The sequence below is a fragment of the Echiichthys vipera genome, assembly GCF_963691815.1.
Source record: "Echiichthys vipera genome assembly, chromosome: 9".
In the NCBI taxonomy this organism is placed as follows: Eukaryota; Metazoa; Chordata; class Actinopteri; order Perciformes; family Trachinidae; genus Echiichthys; species Echiichthys vipera.
In genome coordinates, this window is record NC_139834.1 from 19437246 (window position 1) to 19449446 (window position 12201).

The 12201-nt window shown below is 41.4% G+C and overlaps 1 protein-coding gene across 3 annotated transcripts in view; it reads left to right on the forward strand.

Moving 5' to 3' along the window:
- rerea (arginine-glutamic acid dipeptide (RE) repeats a) overlaps positions 1 to 12201 on the forward strand; it is a 96896-nt gene that overhangs the window by 66384 nt on the left and 18311 nt on the right. For 2 of the 3 annotated variants that reach the window (XM_083920781.1, XM_083920782.1), the window contains 3 exons: positions 336 to 435; positions 1145 to 1243; positions 10041 to 10121. In XM_083920781.1, the coding sequence (XP_083776907.1) occupies positions 336 to 435; positions 1145 to 1243; positions 10041 to 10121 (280 nt within the window). Of the gene's footprint in view, positions 1 to 335; positions 436 to 1144; positions 1244 to 9204; positions 9307 to 10040; positions 10122 to 12201 lie in introns of those variants that run through there. The other variant, XM_083920783.1, reaches the window with a different exon arrangement.

The window sequence follows — 12201 nt, forward strand, 5'->3', positions numbered from 1 at the left end:
TTATTTTTTATAAATAACAGATTTTTTGACTTTGGCTTTTTCCTTAACCCATTTCATTTTAATTTTATGAAGTTATGTCGCTTTCCATTTTGCAACGTCAGCAACATTTTCTAACCCATAACATGATAGATTCTATTTGTAATTACTTGTCAGAACTTATAAAGTTTGGTAAACGCAGGGAACATCTGTCATGCTGACCCCTCTCAAAGACATCTGTTTCATCTTGACATGATTTTAACAAATGACCATGGACGTTAAGGGATATAGAAACAGCTCTGTAACCAGGTTTCTGTGGCCCTTTTTAATGTTGATTTTTATGTATGGTGTGTCCACAGGAGCATGGCTGCCTTTGCAGGGATGTGCGACGGCGGCTCAACAGAAGACGGGTGTTTAGCAGCCTCACGAGATGACACTACATTAAACGCACTTAACACTGTAAGTAGTCATGCAACAAGTCTAACACTAGAAACCGAGTGCGCACAATAGAAAAAAACTGTGAAATGTTACGTTTGATTTGCAAGTATTCCTACTGTTGTTTTAGCTATGATGCAGCTTTACAGCAATGGGCAATGATAAGACCCCTGAGCCACTAGAACAGCCCCCTGTAGTAAACCCAGCCTCAGAGGCTTACAATACATTAGGCGTAATGAGAGATTTGTCTGTCACACTGACAATGAATACGGAGGAATCAAGCACAAGAAAGAGATTAGAATCATCATAAACAGGGCATTTATATTCCGACTCTATAAACTGGGAAATTAACATAGCGGGCAGGTCATTGTCTCTCGACCTTCCTCTGTATTTGCAATTCCAATGAGTAATGCTTGTTTATTCTCAGAGGAAGAGCTCCAGCACTGCTTGTTTCACCCAATTGGATGTGACACAGGGCTTAAAGCTGCACAGCGATTGCCTTTGTCACTGCTTTGTGTATTTCCTGGCTGGTTTTTTGGATGTTTGCACAGCATTTCTTCTGATGATCTAAGATCTAATAAAAAGGTTCAGCCACTCCTGGATGTAAAAAATCTGTTTGTGATACAAATTATCTCAGTAAAATGTGTCAGTGTGGCTCAAAGCGACACTGCAAAGAAAATGAAAACCCTATATCAGAATCACAAGATGATATTTTTGTTATGATTGTCCTCAGCTTCATGAGAGCAGCTACGATGCAGGAAAAGCTCTCCAGCGTCTGGTGAAGAAGCCTGTACCCAAACTGATAGAGAAGTGCTGGTCTGAGGATGAAGTGGTAAGAGAACCGTTCCTTTTAATATGCAGGGTGTTCTATAGTTTTTCTTGATATTGGCATTTGTTGTGTGGGTAGGTATCTGCTGTCTGTCAGAGCTCGGTTTGCGTCTTTAGAGGGAGCTGTTGAGAGAGAGTTAAAACAGAGCTCTTGGCTCCAGTCTCACAAGACACAAGTAAAAACACTCCTCAGTTTCCAGCTCCTCCAAGGTCCAAGAGCAGCTGCATCCTGTTTGTCACCCGCAGAATAAATCTTGAGTGTGGAAGTCTGGAAAGGGGAAAAAGATTGAGGGCTGGTAATGTTAGCCGCCATTTGAATTTAGATGTGAGTTTCACCACAGCTGTTAAAGGGCTGGAATCAGAAAATGGCAGCCCTTCTCCCCGATCAAACGGCACATCATGAACAGGTAGGAGGGAGGAATGAAAGTGCTGGATAACACCATGTCAAGACGACTGAGAGCTGCGGCTTGGGCCTTGATGCTTTATGACACACTAGACTACATGTTTGTATGCACACTCCCTTTTAAGGATAACACTGCTGACTGATCTGACTGAAGATCTTAGAAAAACACAGGACTGTTAGTTTTTCCTTCTCTTCTGTGAATCGTCCTTTGTCCACTTTGATATTGTTTGGTAATGCTGACGCTTGGCAGTCTTTTGTTGAGCTTTGACTCCAGCAGCTTAGATCTAGTGAAGTGAATGGGTGTATTTGTCTGGTCATTGAACATGATGGGCACATTTGAATAAAGCTAGAGCTCACGGCAGGACCACAGCGAATCACAACAAATGAAGTCAGCCGTCCTTTTGTCGGCTGGTTATGAGTTCGTCTTTATTTATGCATGCTTTCCAGCGCTTAGCTTAACTGCTGTGAAGAAGAAGATGAGAGGGGCCAAACATGTTGAAGTGAGGCTTTATTGCCACAGCAGGTCTACCACAGACCAATTGTCAAAAAAGAGTAGTAGGGGCTCGACTTTAGAAGCTGTGAATAACTGGATTCAGACAACAAAGCGACCTCTGCAGTAATTCATTTTTGACTTTTTTTAAATCAGAGAAAAAAAATGAAGTGTTATTCACCTGTAATGATGTATAGAGCGAACAGGGCATTATTCGCAATAGTGACCGTCTCGCTCTACATTATTCTGTTTATTACACGGCAATCAATAATTTGATTTAAATTACTTTTTAAATTTAAAAAATGGTCCTTCAGAGTCTATGAACCGAACCTTGTCATAGCAGCGGTCTGCTGTTCAGAAATAGCACACTGTTGAATGGTGTAATTGACCAATTAGAATGAAGTATTCAACAAAGCTGTGTAATATAGCCTAATATATTCTTTAAATCTGAGTGACGATACAGATATGTGGAAGTTTAAAACATCTAATAAGGTGAATAATCCAAGAGTGATTTAAAAGGAAGTATTGGGCCGATACGATGTTTAAAATAACTATTTGGCTGATATCCAATGGCTGTAAAAAAAAAAAAAAAAACTGAACTGTATTAAAATCATTTCTCCCCTTCACTATGCCACCTTTCAACATGCACAAATTCACTCATGCAATTATATGAAACAACCTTTAATATTACCTTCTTTTAAATGAAAAGGATTACTTTTTTTGAAAAATACCTGCATTAAAAGCCTTTAACTTATTAACCAGCGCATAATTGATGCAACACAGCGGATAAACATTGGCCACTGCCATCGCTGATGTTATCTTATTTGTCGACAGGTTGATGGCGGTCAAAAAAGCCAATATCTTCCGATACCGATTCTAAGCCGGTAAATCGCAGCATCCCTTGTAATTTATTTTAACACGAACAATCTTGATGCAGATCCTTTACATTTGTTTGTTTTTTAATAGATCCATAACCAAGTTTCATATTGAGCGGGACATTTTACAGTAGTAAATTAACTTCAGTGCTCTCTGGTGGACAAACCATAGAAAACTATGTGACTATGTTTTTTGACATTTCTGTACTACAACATTTTGTTACTTATTGGCTGACATATACACCAATACTGATATATTGACCTGGCCGATTTATTGGTCTAGCTGTACACAACAACATAATAAATGTAAACATACTACATATAAATCGTCAATTTCATTTTAAATGCAATGTTCTTTTACATCAGATAATAACATTGAATTATTGCCTAGTCCTGACTGAGTCCTTCACCCATTCAATTAATTCTGTAACTTGGGTCAAGGCAACTATATCTACACTTTCACGAAGGAGTTTCATCATGTTCAGACAGCATTATGTAACTAAAGTTGAGGAGCTGTCGGGCGTACACTGTGTTAGCCATGCAGCCGTTAGTGCTCCACCTGCCCCACAGTGTCCACAGCCTGGAGAAGCAGCAGCTTGACTCTGGCGGGCCAAGGACACAGCTCCCAGTGATCTGATCACCAGTTGTGCCATTTCAGCCCTGCAGCCTTGAGGGACAGGTGTAAATGTAGCTCAACCTTGACACACTCACGGAAACCAGCCCTGGTGCTCTTCATTTATTTATCACCCCTTCCTTCTGCCCTTCTGGCTTCATTATTCCTGCCTGCTCTTTTTTCACTCCACCCCTGCATTCTTTTAGAGATGTGAACAAAAGTGACAGCGGGGGCCGCTGAAATGACAGAATCAGCCTGTCTGCAGGGTCACTTGTCACCCTACCCTCCCCCCTTTGACTTCTCTTCCACCCCCAACACCTAACTCGCTTCTCTCCGTCTGCAGCTGCTGCAACATAGAACATAATCCTGAACCTGGTCTCAGCTCCCTAACTCCAGAAAAATATTTATATGTTCTCCCCACACACCGCCTACAGATAAGAAAGATAAGACCACTGTCATGATCATTTGTAAGGCGTTTCATTACTGCGGTGGAGGAAGTGACAACAATGCAAAGGGCAATGTATGTTTCATTTTTATTGTCTCCTCGCAGCCACAGAAAATAATTTGACTTCAGTAAGATGTGTTGCAGTCAACCCCTGAATGATCTTTCACTGAACTGACTTTCAGAAATTGAACATCCGTCACCTCGATCTGTGCACCTCAAACCGTTTCATCCATCAGTAAAGTGATAACTACAGATTACACCAAAGACAAATCTCAAATGTTTTGAACTAAATGAAATAGAAAACTAGTATTTCACCAGAAACATCTGCTGTGCAGCCCAACCTCCTTGGTAGCTGTTGAGGATAGAGCAGTGGTTGATTCAGCCACAGAGAAAAGGGAGAATGTAATCTGTTATTATGGCAGACAGTCAGACATGGAATAGACCTCTGCTTTTTCTAAAGTCTAACTGAGAGAGGCAATCCCATCACACCACTTTTTTATGTGTTTTATTAGAAGCCAGATCAATGCTCACTGCCCACACAGAACCGTCTTCCCTTTATTTTGACTGTGCAATCTTGATGGCAAAAAAATAAACTCTTTTAAAAGCACTTCAAGGGAAAAGCATATGGGTTGTTTCTGCACTGATGCCTTATTGTAAAAAAGCAACACTGTTACATCACTGAGCATCTCTCCGATCTAAATAGCCACTTGTTGAACAGCAAGAAACCACAAGCTGACAGGATATGATGACAGTGGGAACGTCTGCTTTTTTTAAATAAGAAAACTCCTGTTACATATTTTAAATTAACAGTTTTAGTCAACTCTTGCGTTGACACTTTATAGGCAACTATGGATGAATGTTTTAGATTCAAAAGCTTGCACACGTTCAACATTATGAAATACGGTTGTGGCTCCTTAACATGATGAATCCAGTTTTATTAGTCAACATTTTGTGATATTATTTATTAATTGGACAGATGACATTGGGAAACCATGATTCATTCAACAAATGTGTTATATTGTTATATACACATGCTTTGATAAGCCCAATCACCCTCCTTCATTTCCACTACCCAGATTATCTTCATTGAAAGTGTTATAAGAGTAAGAAAGTTTAAAAAAATATGTAGCCTCCCTCCATTCAAAGCCCTCTCATGTCCCACCAAAGATCTAAAATAGTCTTTAAAGTAATAATTATGATAATGGTCATGAATACATTATATTGAATACAGTAAGTTGATAAAAGAATACATAAAAATCAAGCTATGCATTTGAATATATAGCATATACTAATACAACAAATACATTACATCTAGTACACAAGTATTAACCCTGAAATTCTCAATTACTTTTGTCTGCTGTCTCACCTATAAACAATCTTAAACTATCATTTTCCTCTGTTAATCAGATTTTATTCTAAAAGTTATTTATTTAGATGCACTGTGTCTCAAAAAAATCCAAAGTACAGTCAGTATTAGGTCCTCTGTACCTGCTCTACCTGCAGACTTGGTGAAGGTCATCAAAGGAGTCTTGCTCTCACAGACCTGATATAATGTAAGTGTCTCTCCACATGGAGCTGCTGTCATTCCTTATTGTAAATAAATGGTGCTAATAATGCATCGGCCAACAGGAGGTGCCATATAAACAATCAAAAGCAGCAGTTGTGCTGTGTGCCGCCGTGTCAGAGACAGAGGGGCTGATCTATGACTGCTGCGGGGCGGAAGGTCTATTCCTCAGCCAGCTGCACTGTGCAGCGGCTTATCTCCGGCTGTGTCGCCGTTTTCAGCTGATGGATGACTAGAGCAGGCCACCGCCAGTGGGAGGGGAGGGAGGAAGACGAGGGAAGGGAAAGAGTAGTGGCCCCCCAGTGGTTGAACACAAACCTACAGACCTAAAATACACTGCTCAACCTAAAACACCACAGGCGAATAAAACCCAACACGCCGCCTCGCGTCCCCAGCTGCAGGCTGTAGATTATTTTAAAGTTAGATGAGCAGCTTAACTTCGGTGGCTCTCGTCTGCAGAGGGAGCTTTACTTGCTACAACGAAGATTTAGTGTCAGCGGTGCATTTTATCACCCTTATGGTACAGTGCCAGCAATGCTTTTTATGCGTTGTTTAGTAACCAAATAGTTGGCAGGATGGGTGTGCGCTGGAATTTCCTGTCACCTTTTGTGTCAGAACAAGCGAAAGGAAGCAGACGTTACTTTGTCTGCTAAAAGTTGGAAGAATATCTCCATGTTTATTTGGCAAATATAATAAAGTTGTCGTCTTTCAAAGTATTTACTAAGTTTTGGGTCTTTTAAAAGGTTTCTAATCCTTAATCTACATCTACATACATTTTTCTAAACAGATTTTACGTGTAGTGTGTAGTGCAAAGTGGGTGTGGGTAGTCTAGCGTCTGTCAATGTGGTCTCCCTGTCTCTCCTTCAAGTATGTTGTGATTTCCTCTCTGCACACTGTGGCCAATCTTATTACTAGCTGATATTTCATAACAGACAGACAGCAGTGTTTTTCCCCTTTGCCTTTGGCGAGCTCAGTGATTGTCCCCGGCCCTCTGGGTTTATACACCGCATGCTTTGAAAGGTCAGCTTTTAACAACAAGTCAAGTATAATGACTCCATATTGAGTGAAAGTGCCTTTGTTTTGCTGTTGGAGGGTCTTGTGTCAGTGTTTTCATGAAATGACATTTAGCAGGCCTTATGTTCCACGTGTGAGCCAGTGCCCCGTTGGTCATCATGATACAATCTTCCTGCATAAGTCTGCATTATCTTAACCAGTTTTACAACTCCCAACAATCAACTCAAGCAGGAAGTGGGCACACACAACAATGGCCTATTGAATCATTTTTTCTCGTTCTCCTCCTCCTTTTATATGTCTCCTCTTCAGCCTCACAATAGTGCTCTGTTAGTCTCCGAGGGGAAACTTGGGGCGGGTGAAAAGCGCCAGCTCTCTGGAACACACTCGGAGAGAGAAGCCTGTTGTTTCTACACAGCGGATGGCCATTTGGTAGCGCTTCCACCCAGCCCCTCCTCTCTCTCTCTCTCTCTCTCTCTCTCTCTCTCTCTCTCTCTCTCTCTCTCTCTCTCTCTCTCTGGCTTGCTCGCTCTGGCCCTCTCAGCCCCTCCTCTGCCGCTGTGTTGCCTAGCGACGGTGGACTGGAGCAATCAGAGCAGGGGCAGAGCGATTCAGGGAGCAGATTGGCGGATGATTTATTAGCTGGGCTGGAGAGCAGTGAGCCCAGGCAGCTGAAATGGAGCCTTAAACTGGAGCCGACGTGTAGAGAGGGGAGGGGGGGAGCCAGCGAGAGAAAGAGAACAGGAGGGAGGGGGGGTGGGAGGAGAGACAGAACATGCACACAGCTCCTCTATGGAGACGGAAGGACAGACTGGTAAATAATACAGTTGGGTAACATAATTAAGGTGACATAATTAGGACGGACACATAGGCTGCATGGACAGGTCTCATTATTGACTCGTCACTGCGAGGCAGGAAATCTCAATCCAAACTCTTCTCCTGTGCGGTCCCCCGGTGGTGAAACCACACTCCATTCGGTCAGCAGAATCCCCCAGTCTTAGAAAATCGTTGACCTGCCTCATCTAAGAATACCTTCTCACCTTTTTCTTTCTTACTCTCTCTATCTCGCCATCCTTCTCTTGGTCTTTTCTAAGTCATTTTTAAGGCACTTATGCCACTTCATGCACCTGCAGTCTTTGTGACTTAGGGTAGAGGCTTTTATTTCTTCTGTCCCTTTGGACCCGTATGAATAAATGTTATTGTGTTTTTTTGTCACAGTAGGTCCACAACCTCAGGTGAAGACGCAGCTATCTCACCTTACTGCTAATTAAGAGGCATTGAGGGAATCACTGAAATGTATCTGACGTCATCCTCAGGACTTATTCATATATTGCTGCAGCCTCTTGGCATTTTTAAGGCAATATTTTGAGGGAATATTTACCTAGTTTTGTCATCGCCTGTCAAGTCTGTAATGTTGATCCTCTGAATCTCTGCCGTGACATTCCGCCGGTCATGTGTCGCTCCGTGGACGTTTGACTGACAGTCCAAATGGTAATCTGCTCTTAACCCCTCGAGTGGTTGGAGATGGGTGTCAGATGTGCGGGGTGGGAAGGCAGGAGACGGCTCCATCTACTGGCTAATCAACCGCTACACCTTCTGTCTGATTAATGCAAATTAACCGCTGTCTCATGTCACTGATGAGGACAGGCTTTATTTTGTTCAGCTGTCACCTCTTTAACATCTAGCTTTTGATCAAGCCTCTCATGTTTGATTATTTAGTCTGGTTTATCGCACACTGATACTTTTTATATTTTATCCCTCACAATTGCACCGTTAAACTCTAAAACTCGAGACGATCGAGTTTGTTTGCGTAATGGAGATAAATACTGTCATTCACTCCTGTTGTTGAGAGTGGTCTGTCATTCTCGCCTGTAATTTTCCCTCCTCAAAAACGGCTGTGTTTTGCAGCTGGCTGTGTTACTTCTGTAAATTTGGCCTTTGTTCCCCCACCAAAATCTGGGTATGTAAACAATCTGTGGTTACATAACGTACTGTTCATGGCATGGAAAATGAACTCCTGACACTCAGGAGGGATTCCATGTCTGGTTTTCCTTCTCACTTGTCTCCTTCCACCATGTCCCAAAACCTTTCTCCACACAAATTGTATAAGCCTGACTCCCTTCTCAGGCTGGCAGCTAGTTGAGGTTGTGCCTCTGTGTGCCCAAAGCTCTGAATGCATTTAAAGGACTGCTGTAGTTCCTATTTCAATGCAGTAGGCTGCTTTGTTGTAGTTTTAATAACAAACCGAAGCCTGGCTTTTCCTGTGTGGGGGTAGAGACATGAAGTCTGCTCGGATCGAGAACGGGCTGAAATGAGCGCCGTGCCCCGACACTAACATGGAGCACAGGACTCCACTCCGGGTTTTCCAGCCTGCTGCGAACCAGAGGCTCTCTTGCAGAAAGATCACATGTAAAGCCTTCCCCTTTGTAGTGGAAGAGCAGAGAGTGACAAGCTATTTCTTGCTTGTAAAAGAAAAGGAGAAAAACAAGCAATGTACTGTCAGAGACATAGTGGATTTGCCCCCTAATTTTTCCTTTACCTGCGGCTGGACGTAGAGATTTGTTCCGTGTTCCCTGAAGACTTCTCCCTGCTTTTTGCTGGAGTTACTCGGCGGAAACGGTTGGCTGAGATCACTGAGGAACGGGGCTCGCCTCTGGAACAAGAAAGTAAATCTGCTGGTTGTCTGCTTCGCTGGTTATGAATGTTTTCAGCCTCCGCTTTTTATGGCTCGCGGTCTGTGGCTCTTAAAGGAGCAGAAATACATTTAGGTTGTTCTGCTTTTTGGTATTTATTTTTTCCTGATGTTATTTTTGTGCTTGTTGAGGTGAGGTGGAGTGTTCACGATGAGTTTTCATGTCAGATTTAACCCGATGTGTGTTCTGTCAGTGTGCCGTTCCTCTTTTTTCACTCATGTTATGCTTTATTTATCCATTTTAAATTTTGACATGTTTGATATGTTGATAAAATTGCAGACAAAACTAGAACCTGTCCACCATGCGCGGTGAGGCATTTTCTTGCTTTACACTCTCAAGTTTACACTTTAAACTTTTCACTCACACGTACAACAGGTATACTGTCATGCATGTCTTTATATTAAATTATATAAGTTTTAACTATATTTTCTCTCCACATGAAAAGACGAGCTTAACCTCAGCGTCCTGCCTTACTTGTCATTTCCTCTCTCGTTTTGCCCGGACATGGCTGTTTTCTCTAGAGTTTAAACGACGACAGAGATTTCTAGATACACATCAAACCTCCCCAACCACACACTAGCAAAATGAAAACAATGTTTTTTTTGTCGTGGTGTTAGCCTGTAACTTTATGCGGTCACAGTTTATCTTACGTCTAAGATACTAACTCGTCTCTTTTTCTCTCTCTCTTGCTCTGTGAAAAATTGCAGAAGCGCTTCATTAAAGGACTGAGACAGTTTGGCAAAAACTTCTTCAGGATTCGGAAAGAGCTGCTGCCCAACAAAGAAACGGTAAGACGATTTAATTCTTACACACACAAAGTTCAACCCTATAGTGTGTGTGTGTGTGTGTGTGTGTGTGTGTGTGTGTGTGTGTGTGTGTGTGTGTGTGTGTGTGTGTGTGTGTGTGTGTGTGTGTGTGTGTGTGTGTGTGTGTGTGTGTGTGTGTGTGTGTGTGTGTGTGTGTGTGTGTGTGTGTGTGTGTGTGCGTGTGCGTGTGCGTGCTTGTCTCTGTGTGTGTGTGTGTATCATTTGTTTTATAGCACTGAAACAAAATGAGCTACATGTGGTTCCCTCGTAACTAATAGAAAGTGCGAGCAGTAAAACATTTTTAGCGTGATATTTTGAGCATGGCTGTTTTTTTTAACCAGAGGCCTTATTGATAAGACGTAAGTGCCGTCTGCCAACAACTTTGCTGCAGTATTGTCAGATATCCTCATGAGAAGAGAAGAGGTTAAATCTACTTTACAGACGACCACTGACACGCTGAACATTAATTAGCACGCTTTGTTAGTAAGTAGGAAACAAGTTTTGCAGATGTGAAGTGGGACACTGTGTTATAGCACCTCTCAGCTCTGAAGAGCAGCTTGCTTTATCTCATGTTTTGGCTGAATGTTATAGCAGTAAGATTGTTTTGGTCTTTTTCCCCACTAACTTTCAGAGTAGTTGACTCTAAAGTGCAGCTTAATGGCTTCCACGAGGAATAAAAAACGCTCTTAAGTGAACAATCAGAATCTCTTACTTGTTGTGCTTTCACAGGAAATCGTTCTATTCAGCATCTCAAAGTGGTAAATTAAAGTTGAATTATAGACGGACACACATGCCTTTCTTTTAGAGGTCCAACCAATTACTTTATTTCATGTAAATTAAAGAAATATTCACATACATAAATCAAGGATTTGAGTTAAAAATGTAAAATTAGCTTTTTATTTTGTATTTCTTTTTCATAAATAAAAATACAGGCTTCTTCGTTTGCTAACATCACCGCTGTCAACAAACCTTCAACAGTATTGGAAAATATTAATAACTCAGATTTATTTTGTTGCTGTCAAGTGTGAGTTATTGAAAGACCTGAAAGTGAAAGTAGGTTCCAAATGTGTACTTTGAATTTGGCGTTGGGCTCATTCTCATTAACATTTGGGACACATATTATTGTGTTGAACCGTGTTGAGAATTAAATTATAGGGTGTGTTGTTCTCACGTTACACTTCTTCTTGCTTTGTGGTTTTAAGATCTCTGACAAAAAGGTTGATTGAAGGAGACAAAGTGATTTAGTATCTGCCACGCTTTGAGGAACCGTTGTAATTGTGTTGTTTATGTACACGGGCAGAAAGATTTCAGAGTTTGCCTCCTCTTGGTGAGTGTGCACACGTCAATGTGTTAATCATTACTGCACAAATGTGTGACTTGTTTGATGGTACAAATGAGTCAAATCCAAGTCTAGCAATGATAAACAGCACTTAAGCTTATTAAATGCGATCATTATGTTGAAAACAAAACATACCAACCGCATAGACTTTGTGTTGTGTCTCTTAAAGCTGACTTTTACTATAATCTGTGTCTCATTATATCTGCACAAGGAAAACTATGAGCTTGAAAAGTGTTTGATTTTTATCTCAACTAGCTGACAATAAAGGGAACATGCTGTACATGTCCATGTTGCTTCAAAGTCCTCCACACCTTTGACTTAAAGGTGTTAAATAATTCTCAGATATGCATTTTGATTCCTAAAGCAGTGCAGACCTTGCTGTTTCTGTGAGGCTGCCGATATACAGTGCCGACCAGACATCAAAGGGAAATCAAAGGTGTTTGTCATACTTCTCGCCACTTAATTTCCTTTCTGCTGCTGTGAGCTGAGGATATGTCAGCCCTGCTTCTCAAACAACCCCCCCGCTACATATCATATAATATTTTTACTCAAGAAGTCTTTAGTGTCACCTCCTTTGTGCTACATTTTTTATTCCTCAAAACCAATTTGAACCTCTTGAATAAGAGATTAAAGTGTAGGAACACAGTTTCCTCGCAGAGGTTTCTTCAATTATTTTTACTGGTTTTGAAATATACGACTAGTCTAGTTGATTAGCTATAAAGG